We start from the raw sequence: 13064 nt of genomic DNA, 5'->3' as shown, positions 1-13064 counted from the left end.
AAAAAAAAAAAAAAAAAAAAAAAAAAAAAAAAAAAAAAAAAAAAAAAAAAACTTCAATGAACCAAGTACGAGGAGGACTAGGGAGACTAACAATTGAATGCAAAATCTAGTTCGTTTAAAAACTGAACTTACCAATCATTTCCTCGCGAACACTGGGAAAAAAAGAACTAACTAACGAGATCGAGGCTGGTAAGATGAAGGATTCACGGAGAAGGAATTGAGTATGATCTCGAAATGTTAAGAGTAATATAATTGGAGAAGTTCGAGGAGAGGCTTGTGAGAGCTGAACTCGAGAACGCGCCGGGGACGAAAGATCTAATCTGTATATTTGGAGAAAATAAACTAAAATAAAATTAAAATATATGTCGCTGATTTTGTCTTTTTAATTATCTCAATATATTTTTCTTTCTTTGAGATCTTCTTTTCTTTTGTGAGATTCCCACAACCACAACTCCCGAATTAGTCAATTTTGAAGTCTCATTGATATAGTAAAAAGTAGGTATAAATTTTTCACTACTGTATTTAAGTAAATGAAGATACAATTCAGCTTTTAAGTATTCTTATTTTCTAAAAATAAAGATTTATTGGATTTAATCTTTCTACTAATTTGAAAATTCTATTGATATTGTACTGATTATTGATTTTATGATCTATAGATATAATTTAAACTGACCAGCTGGTCAGCAAAACTGTTGTCAAAAGGGGGAAGGAGGTGATGATTAAGTCGGTTGCGACTGCGGTACCGACCTTTGTGATGTTTTGTTTTCGGTTACTAAAAACAATAACATCCAAACTTACAAGTGTTGTGGCGAACTTTTGGTGGAGTTCTAATGGTCATTATGGAGGTATGCACTGGATAGCTTGGGAGAAACTTTGTTGTAGCAAGCAGTTGGGCGGCTTGGGTTTTAGGAGTGTTGATGATTTTAACACGGCTTTGTTGGCTAAACAGTTATGGCGATTGATGGAATATCCGGACTCACTTTTTGCTAGAGTTTTCAAAAGTAGGTATTACCGAAATTCAAATCCTATGGAACCATTACGGTCATATTCTCCTTCTTATGGGTGGAGAAGCATTGTCTCAGCTAAATCTCTGGTAAACAAAAGGTTTATTAAAAGGGTCGGTTCTGGGGACTCCATTTCTATATGGCATGATCCCTGGATTCCAGCTCAATTCCCGAGACCAGCTTTAAGCAACGATCCTTTTAAGGACCCAAATCTTCGATTGACTCATTTGATCAATCGGCAAACGAATACTTGACACCGGGATTTGCACTTTGAGCATTTTGATCCGTGGACGCAGCTCTGATAGAGGCTTTGCCTTTAAGTAGTTGCTCAAAGACAGATTACTTAGGTTGGCATTTTACTAAACATGGAAAATATACGGTTAAATCAGGGTATAAGGTGGAGCGTTTAGAGATCCCAAAAATCTTTCAAGCTTATGGGGCTGGTCCAGAGATTACTCCTCTTCTTGCTAAGGTTTGGCAGGTTCCCTGTCCACCAAAATTACAGCACTTCATGTGGCAAGTTTTGACGGGCTGTATTTTGGTATCGGTTAATTTGCGACGACGAGGGGTGGATTGTGATGTAGACTGTGTACGGTGTGGGGCAGCTGTGGAGAGTATTAATCATACCATTTTCCTGTGCCCGCCGGCTCGCCAGGTTTGGGCTTTAGCACATGTTCCGGTGGGGCCGCAACTCTTCCCTACGGAGTCTGTTTATGCTAATGTGGATTATTTTTTGGGTTCTACAAATCCGGGTTCACAAGTTGCAGCTTTCCCGTGGATAATGTGGTATATCTGGAAAGCACGAAATACTCGGTTTTTGAGAACCAGGTTGAACGACCTGATGAGGTTGTCCAGGTGGATGTAGATGAAGCGCAGACTTGGCAGCAAGCACAGGGGGAGGCAGATTCGGACGAGATTCCCTCCTCCCCTAGGGCTCTGCCTCCTCGGATTCGGGGATGTCTTGCTCCCCTTCCTTTGGTTTTTTCAGGACATCGATGTTTTGTGGATGGTTTCTGGAAAGCAACTGATGCTTTTGCAGGTGCAGGATGGTTTTGCACTTCTTCACAAGGATCATCACCGATTTACGGCGCAACCAATTACCGGCGTAGTCTATCTCCGTTACATGCAGAAGTTGAAGCTTTCATTTGGGCGATGCGATGCATGATTGGACATGATTTCCGGGATGTGGTTTTCTTAACAGACTGCTCAAATTTGGTGAAGATGGTGTCTTCGCCTCAGGATTGGCCAGCCTTTGCAACATACCTAGACGATATCAAGATTGACAGGGAGGAGTTTTCTTCTTTTTCTTTGGTTCAGGTTTTAGAAATGCTAATGTAAGAGTGCATTCTTTGGCACGCCGAGCACGCTCTCTTCCGCATCCTATGTTGTTTGTAAACAATTTACCCTCAAATTGGTTCATTCGAGCTGATTTTTTTTGTTGAAAAAATATATATATATATATATATATATTTAAACTTTAAAGTTTAAACACATGTTAAAATTCTATTGAACAAGGAATTTTATTAAAGTTGCACCCAAAAAAAGAGTTTTATTAAAGAAAAGAAAAACAAGGAGGATTTTATTAGTCAAAGGCCCATTCATGTTTTCAAATTTTGGACCGAACTGGATATTTTTGTCAAGCCCATATGTATTTTTTATTAAGCCCACTGGGCTATATTTATCCTCCGAAAGGGAAGGAGCATAGATCGAACCGTAAAGTCAGGAGTAGCCAAACAATATGCGAGTGTCGGCGACTTGCCCAACGAGCTCTACGGCAACTGAATTTTGAATTTTCCAATGCTCCGACTGCTTCAATTTGATAAAAAAGTTTATATTTGGAACGAAAAAATTTACTAACAAATACATTGATGAGAGAAGACAAAGGTGGTGACTTAAGAGAGTGTGAGGAAAAAAAAACATTATCCACTGAATGATGAATGTACAGTAGAAGTATAGTCCTTCTTCATAGTTCATAGTTCATAGTTCATACCCCCAATAAACCAATGGCCCCACTCCACCGCTGAACAGTCTGTCACGTGTCTTCACCTCTCTATTACCTACAGGCCACGTGTATCGACCAAATCGAGTGAACATGGGACGTGTCATCTAACCTTGTAATGCTAACCACTGTCTGAATCTGAAAGGGTATATCCGTAAAACATATACCTTCTTCTTCNNNTTTTTTTTTTTTTTTTTTTTTTTTGTCGTCTATCCGTAAACAGAAACTACAAAAACAAAACAAAAAAAAACGTTCAAGTTGGCCAGTTGTGTTGTTAATATTTTTAGTTCAAGTGCCGACCTCACACAGGAAAAAAAAGATTTATGTAATAACACGTGGACCAATGAAAGAGTTGCTTTAGATGGAGGAGTAATCTTAGCCACAAATCTCGTTTGTGTATTCTGAGCCACTAGTTAAAGTTCAAACTCACGCGCTCTCCACTTCCTTGCAACTTGCTTCTTCTTGTCTTAGTCTTCTCTCTTCTCTTCTCTCCTTTGCAGCACTCACAAAATCTATTAACACAAGATAGAAGAAGATAAACTCGTATAAATCTTTTGGATTTGGATTTTGGATCTGATCTTAAAGGTGAGTTCTTTATTAATTATTATTATTATTATTATATTCTTATAATTCATCAAATGGTTTCTTTAATTTTTTTTCTCCTGGTGGTTTCTGAATTATAGTGGTGGTGACCTTCTGTAGCAGGTGGGGAAGTAAATCATTTTCATGGATCGTTATTCGAGGAGGAACTTAGAGGATCTTGTTGTGCCTAACTATCAAGAGACATCAGATTCATACCCTTCTCCTGATATGTGGGGTACTACTACCGGATGGAACATGAACTCCTCTGCAGCTGTTGTTGAGAAATGCTTTGATTACGATGTCATTAACCATGGTTTCAGTGGAGGGTTGTACAGTCAGATGGAGATGGGTACGAGTGAACAAGTTGAAGAAGAAACAAAGAGGTTAAAGGCTAGTGGCTGTTTTGACCGTTCCCTTCATGATTTCGATGAAATCCAACAGATGGATGACATGTTCTTGTATGATTTTAGCCCCTACCCTCTCTCTCTCTCTCTCTCTCTCTCTCTCTCTCTCTCTCAGATGGTTTAAAACAATGTTTTGTATGATTCAAATGTTTATGTTTTGTGTCTGTTTTGTTTTGGTTTCCGGTTTTGACTGAAGAAGTTCCATTTTGGAGGATGTTCCAGGGAATGGGAATTTTCATTCTTTCAAGGAGTCGGATAATAGCAACACCACGACTTCATCCTCTGCGTATCTTGAAAATACCGATGGCAGAGAAGTCCCTATGTTCCATTACAACTGGGAAACTTGTCAAGACATGCCACTTATGGTATGAATTAGTTGACTCTTTTTTAAAAATATGTATTAGCAATGTTAAAATAGTAGAAATATTCAAGAACTTCTCTGGGAGATGGATCTTGTGGAATTCAACAGACTCAAGGGATCAGTTATGGTTTGGCTTTCTGTCTGAGATCTCCCGGTTTACATGTTTGATGTTTTTTTACCTGTGACTATTACTGTTCCAGGGGATTATTAACTTTGGGATAATAGTAGAGATGTTAATATTGGTACATTATTTTGGTTCAAGGAGGAGGCACCAATGAATCTGTGTGAGGAGAACATGGAGGAGGCATCTGCTGAAGAAGTGGTGTTGCAGGATCTACAAAGGGCTACAGAAAAGGTTAGTGTGATGTTGATGTTCTGGATCTTGTTTACAACTTTTACTAGATCAGTCTTGTAACAGACTTGCAATGTTTAATTATATATACAGTTGACTGATGATACCCGCAAGTGCTTCCGTGATACCTTTTACCGGCTTGCAAAGAACTCACAACAGAAGTCAGACTCCAACTTGGAGGAGTTCCTTGAGGATAGAACCAGGTATATAGAGAGCTTTCTTTCATTAACCAATACTTCAAGCAATGGACTCACCTTCATGAATAAAAAACACTCATCACCATCGTTTGTTTTTCAGTAGCAACACTGAATTGGAAACAAACTCAATGGACAGAGCCATTGCCAATCTCACATTCAACAAGATGGAATCCAACATGAGGAATATGCCTCCACCAAAGAGACTTTCTTCTATTCAAGGATAAAGAGATAAGAGTTCCGAAACAAAACCTCATCATATAATCTTGGGAAATAACTTATGTGTATATAATATATATATATATATGTGTGTGTGTTTTGCTTGTCTTCCCAAGCTTCAGTTTTGATCTGTTTCAACACACACACTACTCTGCTTCTGGATTTCAAATTTCTTGATGCACTATGTATTATTTACTGAGTGAACCCCCTGGCCCCTGAAAGTACATTACCCCATGTAGAATCTGTTGTCAAAATTTGATTTAAAAAAAAAAAAAGATTCTTTAAACATATGTAAGTGGTAAACAACCTTGGAAACAGCAAAGCAGAGGAACAAGTCTTATACCAGCAGGCAGCAGCAAAAACATAAACAAACACAAGTCAATTTTAATATCACCCGACCATCAACTTAAGAACCGGCGAACTGAAAAATATAATTATCTAAGAAAAAAAAGTCTCTGACTCACGTTTGCATAATTTATATATTACACAAACTTAAACGTGCGTTCCATTAGTTTCTAAAGATTGTATAAAAATTTGGTCTATACTCTTAAATAGGCCTACTCTTAAACATACAAAAACATTCTCAATTTTGATAATTTGTAATGGCGACACCACCGTTAACGCCAAGAATGCTGACTCCGACGACAATGTCACCTCTCGGTAGTCCAAAGTCGAAGAAATCAACGGCTCAGGTACGTCCTGAGATCACGCTAGAGCAACCCTCTGGGAAAAACAAAACAACCGGTTCAAAATCGACGAAACTCTTCCGTCGAGTCCGGTCTGTGTTCAGGTCACTCCCGATCATGTCACCGATGTGTAAATTCCCAGTAGGAGGAGGAAGGCTACACGAGAACCACGTCCACGGAGGGACACGTGTCACGGGGACGTTGTTTGGTTACCGCAAAACGCGTGTGAACTTAGCGGTTCAAGAGAACCCGCGTTCAATGCCGATTCTGTTGCTGGAGTTAGCGATACCAACGGGGAAGCTGCTCCAAGATCTTGGAGTCGGTTTGGTGAGAATCGCGTTGGAGTGTGAGAAGAAACCGAGTGAGAAAACCAAAATCATTGACGAACCGATTTGGGCTTTGTATTGTAACGGTAAAAAATCCGGTTATGGTGTGAAGAGACAACCAACGGAAGAGGATCTTGTCGTGATGCAGATGCTTCATGCTGTGTCTATGGGAGCTGGTGTGTTACCTGTGAGCAGTGGCGCGACGGAGCAAAGCGGAGGAGGAGGAGGAGGAGGAGGAGGAGGGCTGCAAGAAGGAGATTTAACGTACATGAGAGCACATTTCGAGAGAGTGATCGGTTCAAGAGACTCGGAGACGTATTACATGATGAACCCTGATGGGAACAGTGGACCTGAGTTAAGTATTTTTTTCGTTCGGGTTTAACTAAAAACGACGTCATTTTTAGGGGAAACATGTAAACCACTCAACTTTTATTTATTTTTTTTCTTTTTAATACTATGTCTATTTTTCTTTCTTTTTTTTTTGTTGATTTTGTCTATTTTGGTATTCTTTTTTATTTTTATTTTATTTTGGTAAATGACTTGGAATGATTTGCTGGTGATGTGTGTATATATACATGAATATATATACCACGTCTTGTGTGGCTGTAAACATGGTGGAAAATGCAAATCTGTGTAGATGATAAATGTATAAGTTTGGGTAGCATTGTAAGTTATTTAGATTTACTTTCGATTTGTTTTATGAATATAAAGATTTGGACAACTAAAACATATCGCAAATATTATTTAAGAAAATTCAGATATTAATCAATTTATCATGTCTTTTTAATGGTTTGAAAGAATGGTCTAATTAATATGTGTTTTAAATTCTACAATGATATTTATTGCTTATGTGATGAATTGTTTCTATATGCATTTATGACGGTATGTTTGAAAAATATATATATATATATATATATATATATATATATATATTTTTTTTTTGTTAACAAAAAAAATCAGCTCAGTTAAGCCAATTTGAGGGTAAATTGTTTACAAACAAAATAGTTAGCGGATTAGGACGTGTTCGGTGTGCCAAGGAATCCGTTTGTACATTAGCATTTCTAGAAACCTGAACCAAAGAAAAACAAGAGAATTCCTCCCTATCATTCTTGATATTTTCTAGGTATGTTGCAAAGACTGGCCAATCCTGAGGCGAAAACACCATCTTCACCAAGTCGGAGCAGTCCGTGTAGAAGACTACCTCCCGGAAATCATGTCCAATCATGCATCGCATCGCCCAAATGAAAGCTTCAACTTCGGCATGTAACGGGGACAGACTACGCCGGTAATTGGTTGCGCCGTGAATCAGTGGTGACCCTTGAGAAGAAGTACAAACCCATCCTGCACCTGCAAAAACATTTGTTGCTTTCCAAGAACCATCCACAAAGCACTGATGCCCTGAATAAACCGACGGAAGAGGAACATCACACCCCCCAGCCCGAGTGTTGTACCCACGATCTGTCATCTCGGGCAATAGGCAAAGGGCCTAGGCCGGGCACGTCTAAAGGGCCAAGAGCGTATTACTGATCGGCCCATCAGGCCCGGAGAAAGGAAGAGAGCGCGGAGATGCTTCGCGTTGGTCAGCTCGCAGCTCGGGCTTGGTCAAAGATTCCCGCATTCAAGACGATTAATTAGGACACGCAAATCGTGCCCTATTAATTATGCATTAATTAGGGAATAAATTGGTCGGTATAAATAGGTAAGGGGGGAGTCTTTTGTAAGGGGTGAAAAAACATTTTCCAAAAGAAGCAATACGATACTTTCTCTCAAAATCACTCGAATTCAGTTCGGAACTTCTAAACGGTGATAAGCTCCTCCACATTCGAACCACTTCGGAAGGAGAGAATCGATTTCAGTTCTCACATTTGGCGCTAGAAGGAGGGGGGTTATCGCCTGACTCTCATTAGTTCCGACTTTATATACAAATCCACTACACACAACCACCGCTATGGCAACCGACTCTCCCATTCAGGCATCCTTGGAGGTGATCCAGAAGCTCTTGCAGCNAATCATGTCCAATCATGCATCGCATCGCCCAAATGAAAGCTTCAACTTCGGCATGTAACGGGGACAGACTACGCCGGTAATTGGTTGCGCCGTGAATCAGTGGTGACCCTTGAGAAGAAGTACAAACCCATCCTGCACCTGCAAAAACATTTGTTGCTTTCCAAGAACCATCCACAAAGCACTGATGCCCTGAATAAACCGACGGAAGAGGAACATCACACCCCCCAGCCCGAGTGTTGTACCCACGATCTGTCATCTCGGGCAATAGGCAAAGGGCCTAGGCCGGGCACGTCTAAAGGGCCAAGAGCGTATTACTGATCGGCCCATCAGGCCCGGAGAAAGGAAGAGAGCGCGGAGATGCTTCGCGTTGGTCAGCTCGCAGCTCGGGCTTGGTCAAAGATTCCCGCATTCAAGACGATTAATTAGGACACGCAAATCGTGCCCTATTAATTATGCATTAATTAGGGAATAAATTGGTCGGTATAAATAGGTAAGGGGGGAGTCTTTTGTAAGGGGTGAAAAAACATTTTCCAAAAGAAGCAATACGATACTTTCTCTCAAAATCACTCGAATTCAGTTCGGAACTTCTAAACGGTGATAAGCTCCTCCACATTCGAACCACTTCGGAAGGAGAGAATCGATTTCAGTTCTCACATTTGGCGCTAGAAGGAGGGGGGTTATCGCCTGACTCTCATTAGTTCCGACTTTATATACAAATCCACTACACACAACCACCGCTATGGCAACCGACTCTCCCATTCAGGCATCCTTGGAGGTGATCCAGAAGCTCTTGCAGCACTTGTCTGAGAAGTCCGATCGTCAGCAAGCCGCCTCCGCCGCTCTTACCGAACGTTTTGACAGCTTGGAGGGTCAGGTCTTCACCCGTTTGGAGGAAGTCACGACGTCCGTAGCTGACCTCTCAGCCTCCCACCGCGCGTACGCCGATCGGGTTGATCTCCTGTCCTCCGACCAAAACCCACGTCGACGTGCTTTGGATTTTTCCGGTGTTACTCCACCTTCCACCTCGCAGGTGGCAGCAACAAATGTCACTCCGGGAGATTCATTCCCACCTCAAGTCAACACGCAAACAGCGCCATCGCTGGTTGGCGATGGCCACACTCCGGTTCAGCCTTGTGTCACCAGATCTTCCGAGGTCCCAGTCCGTCTTCCTCTCCCTGTGGGTGGAAACACTTCGACTCCGGAGTATGTTACCAATCCCGAGATCTTCCGCATGCAGAGCGAAATCCGGGACATGCGGTCTGCGATGCACAGTGCAACCACTTCAGCTCCGGATATCTTTCGAGTGATCGAGGAGTCGAGGCGAACTTCTTTTTCCGATCAAATAGCCCGAGTCCGCATCAAAGATACTGGCAAAATTAAGTTCTCGAGCTACGAAGGAAAAGGGGATCCGACCAATCATCTCAACACTTTCATGTTGACAGCTAGCCGGGTGGACCTCGAGCCTCACGAAGCTGACGCTGGGTACTGCAATTTGTTCGCAGAAACGTTTTGTGGATCGGTACTACTTTGGTTTGCGTCTTTAGCAGCCGGCTCCATCGCAAATTTCACTGAGCTGTCAACCTCGTTCGTCAAGCAGTATTCTAGCTTAATCGAAACCGCGGTGAGAGATGCTCAGCTTTGGAACTTGAGCCAAAAGGGTGGAGAGTCTCTCCGGTCTTACATAACAAAGTTCAAGGAAATCCAGGTCAAGATTCCCGGACTCTCGGACTCCACAGCCCTGGCCGCGCTAAAAAACGGCCTCTGGCACGAATCTCGCTTCCGCGAAGAGTTGTCCGTGAATCGGTTCCCAACCATTCAAGACGCGTTACACCGGGGATTGAACTGGATAGTCGCAGAGGAAGACAAAATTGCCGCTGCGCAAAAACAAAACGCTCCGACTACAGGAAAACCACGGTTCGAAGCACCCGCCAAAAAAACTCCGCCTACGACTCCGAAGTCCGGGCCAAGCACGTTCACAGTCACTCAATCTCCTAAAAAGAATTCTCCAAAGAATTTACCGTCCAAACCTCCATTTTCACCGCGCTCCAAGAGCGGTGTACTCCTAACTAACAAATGGGTCCGAGATGAGGACACGTATTGCGAGCTCCACAAAACCACCAGTCATTCCACTCGTGACTGCAAGAAGCTGATGCACCTCCTCGCAGAAAAGTATGTGGCAGGAGAAATGCCAAATGTAACAATCGAGGAGTTGGAGCAGAAAGCGACTCCCGGGGTGGACAAAAATGCTCCACCTTCAAAGAAACCGAAGCAGTCTGATGGCAATGAAACCCCCAAGAAAAGAATTGACGTGATAATGGGGGGATCGCGCCTCTTTCGGAACTCCATCACCGCGATCAAAGACCATCAGCGGAAGCTCGCCATCCCCCAGCCGAAGCGTGCTAAGGTCGCGGCAAGCGATCTACCTGAGGTTTCTTTCTCCGAGAAGGAAACTGAGGAGCTGGACACTCCACACGATGACGCACTCGTCATTTCACTTGACGTGGCGAACCACGAGGTCTGCCGAATCCGAATTGACACTGGGAGTTCGGTAGACTTGATTTTCCTCGAGACGCTCGCTAGAATGGGGATCGGGAAAGAACACATCGTAGGACCGCCCTCACCTTTGGTCTCGTTCACTAGCGAGACGTCAATGTCCTTGGGCACGATTACACTACCGGTGTCCACTCAAGGAGTGGTTAAAATGGTGGAGTTCACGGTTTTCGACCGACCTGCGGTATATAACGTTATTTTGGGAACTCCCTGGCTCTACCAGATGAAGGCAGTGACCTCGACGTACCATCAGTGCGTCAAATTTCCGACCCTGCAAGGAGTCCGGGAGATTCTAGGAAGCCAAAGGACGGCAAGGAGCTGCTATCTCGCAAGTCACAAGCTCCTGGTTCAATAGCAACCACAGCTCGAGGTCCCGAAGAATCCAGTTCGGACGCAGCTAAAAGGTGACCTCACTGAGTCCATTTTTATCAATGATAAGTATCTGGATCAGGAAATCAAGATCGGAGGGGGATTGGATAGCGAGCTCCGCGCCAGTCTGATAACCTTCCTAAAAGAAAATATGGCCACCTTCGCGTAGTCCGTAGACGAGATGCCCGGTATCAGTCTAGAAGTTATCTCCCACGAGCTGAATGTGGACCTGACGTTCCGACCTGTAAAGCAGAAGCGAAGGAAGCTGGGTCCTGAGCGAGCTGAAATCGTCAACCAAGAGGTGGAACGCCTACTGAAGGCGGGACAGATACGCGAAGTGAAGTATCCTGAATGGCTCGCAAACACGGTGGTAGTCAAAAAGAAGAATGGAAAATCACGAGTTTGTGTTGATTTCACCGACCTAAACAAGGCATGCCCCAAGGATAGCTTTCCACTTCCGCATATCGACAGGCTAGTCGAGTCTATTTCGGGTCACGAGTTGATGTCTTTCATGGATGCCTTCTCCGGCTATAACCAAATCCTTATGAACCCCGATGACCAGGAGAAGACTGCATTCATTACAGACCGTGGGATTTATTGTTACAAGGTGATGCCTTTTGGGTTAAAGAATGCAGGAGCAACTTACTAGAGGCTGGTAAACCGTATGTTCGAACACCAGCTCGGAAAGACCATGGAAGTCTACATCGATGACATGCTGGTAAAATCAACGGAAGCTAGCTCGCATCTCGCGGATCTGAAAGTTTGCTTTGACATCCTGAATCAGTTCGAGATGAAGCTTAACCCCACGAAATGCACTTTTGCAGTCCCATCAGGGGAGTTTTTGGGGTATATCGTCACAGAAAGAGGAATCGAAGCGAATCCGAGGCAGATTAATGCTTTCTTGTCTATAAGTTCTCCTAGGACTTTACGCGAAGTGCAACGCCTTAATGGACAGATCGCAGCCCTCAACCGCTTCATCTCTCGATATACGGACAAATACCTCCCGTTCTACCAGCTGTTGCGAAAATGGGAAAAAACTTCTTATGGGATGCGAAGTGCGAAGAGTCGTTCGCTCAGCTCAAAGCCTATCTATCTGAACCGTCGGTCTTGGCTAAGCCCGAGTTCGGTGAGCCACTCTTTCTTTACGTAGCTGTCTCGGACAGTGCAGTCAGCGGAGTCTTGGTTCGGGAGGAAAGGGGGGAGCAACGACCAATTTACTATGTCAGTAAGTCATTTACTGGGGCGGAGTCCAGGTGCCCTATGATGGAGAAATTGGCCCTAGCAGTTGTCTCTTCGGTAAGAAAGCTGCGACCTTACTTCCAGTCCCATAGAATCATAATCCTGACGACGCAACCACTTCGGACGGTATTACATAGTCCAAGCGAGTCCGGGAGACTAGCTAAATGGTATGTCGAGTTGAGTGAATACGACATCGAGTTTCGGACTCGAACCTGTGCTAAGGCGCAAGTGCTGGCCGATTTTTTGATTGCACTCCCACTAGCCTCTTCAATTAGCGACAATGTTGAAGTCCCGTGGACGTTGTATGTTGACGGCGCTTCTTCCAGATCGGGAGCAGGAATTGGGGTCCGCCTCACTTCTCCTACTGGCGAAGTAATCGAGCAGTCATTTCGCTTGGCTTTCAGCGCGTCAAACAATGAAGCCGAGTATGAATCTTTCCTTGCTGGTTTACGCCTCGCAGTAGGGATTGGTGTCCGACGACTCCGAGCTTTTTGCGATTCGCAGCTGGTCACCAACCAGTTTTTGGGGGAGTACGAAACAAAGGATGGTCGTATGGAGGCTTATTTGTCCACAGCTCGAGAGTTAGTCGCTAAATTCGAGGATTTTGAAATCACTAAGATCCCGCGAAGTGAAAACTCCGCTGCGGACGCTTTAGCATCTCTGGCATCCACTTCGGATCCTGCGATGACTAGGATTATCCCCGTTGAAGTCATCCAGTTTCCAAGCATCCGTCTAGAGAGCTCGAATGTCGTCACCCGGGCAAATAAAAAAA

The 13064-nt window shown here is 43.5% G+C and overlaps 4 protein-coding genes across 6 annotated transcripts in view; 3 read left to right on the top strand and 1 right to left on the bottom strand.

The window, feature by feature from the left end:
- Nucleotides 1-355, bottom strand: part of LOC104708406 — a 7624-nt gene extending 7269 nt beyond the window's left edge. The window contains exon 1 of the mRNA XM_010424967.2: nucleotides 133-355. The gene's annotated coding sequence lies outside the window, so the exon portion shown is untranslated. The remainder of the gene's footprint in view (nucleotides 1-132) is intronic.
- Nucleotides 3453-5349, top strand: LOC104708405 (protein LNK4-like). Of its 3 annotated transcripts, none has more exons than XM_019228937.1 (6): nucleotides 3453-3588; nucleotides 3687-4043; nucleotides 4189-4354; nucleotides 4613-4705; nucleotides 4796-4905; nucleotides 5000-5349. In XM_019228937.1, the coding sequence occupies exons 2-6, from the start codon at nucleotides 3730-3732 to the stop codon at nucleotides 5121-5123; spliced, it is 807 nt and encodes a 268-aa protein (XP_019084482.1). In that variant the 5' UTR covers nucleotides 3453-3588; nucleotides 3687-3729; the 3' UTR covers nucleotides 5124-5349. The 3 variants fall into 3 exon arrangements, with proteins under 3 accessions (XP_019084482.1, XP_019084481.1, XP_019084480.1); XM_019228936.1 differs by having other exon boundaries at nucleotides 3454-3588; nucleotides 4186-4354; nucleotides 5003-5349; XM_019228935.1 differs by having other exon boundaries at nucleotides 3455-3588; nucleotides 4186-4354.
- Nucleotides 5616-6615, top strand: LOC104708404 (protein MIZU-KUSSEI 1-like). The gene has a single exon (XM_010424966.2). It carries the CDS (start codon nucleotides 5718-5720, stop codon nucleotides 6507-6509), a length of 792 nt encoding a protein of 263 aa, XP_010423268.1. The 5' UTR covers nucleotides 5616-5717; the 3' UTR covers nucleotides 6510-6615.
- The window catches only part of LOC104709898, a 1689-nt gene continuing 704 nt past the window's right edge, over nucleotides 12080-13064 (top strand). The window contains exon 1 of the mRNA XM_010426440.1: nucleotides 12080-13051. Within this exon, the coding sequence (XP_010424742.1) occupies nucleotides 12080-13051 (972 nt within the window). The remainder of the gene's footprint in view (nucleotides 13052-13064) is intronic.

Source organism: Camelina sativa, chromosome 8 (genome assembly GCF_000633955.1).
Source record: "Camelina sativa cultivar DH55 chromosome 8, Cs, whole genome shotgun sequence".
Lineage (NCBI taxonomy): Eukaryota > Viridiplantae > Streptophyta > Magnoliopsida > Brassicales > Brassicaceae > Camelina > Camelina sativa.
The sequence above is the reverse complement of the archived record's forward strand: the minus strand, read 5'-3'. Positions and strand labels throughout refer to the sequence as shown.

Bases quoted from the DNA above. Each gene is read 5' to 3' on its own strand.
- LOC104708404 (XM_010424966.2), top strand. From the start codon at position 5,718: ATGGCGACACCACCGTTAACGCCAAGAATGCTGACTCCGACGACAATG.
- LOC104708405 (XM_019228935.1), top strand. From the start codon at position 3,730: ATGGATCGTTATTCGAGGAGGAACTTAGAGGATCTTGTTGTGCCTAAC. The intron at 4,044-4,185 runs GTATGATTTTAG...TTTTGACTGAAG, and splicing joins CAGATGGATGACATGTTCTT to AAGTTCCATTTTGGAGGATG. The intron at 4,906-4,999 runs GTATATAGAGAG...TTTGTTTTTCAG, and splicing joins TTCCTTGAGGATAGAACCAG to TAGCAACACTGAATTGGAAA.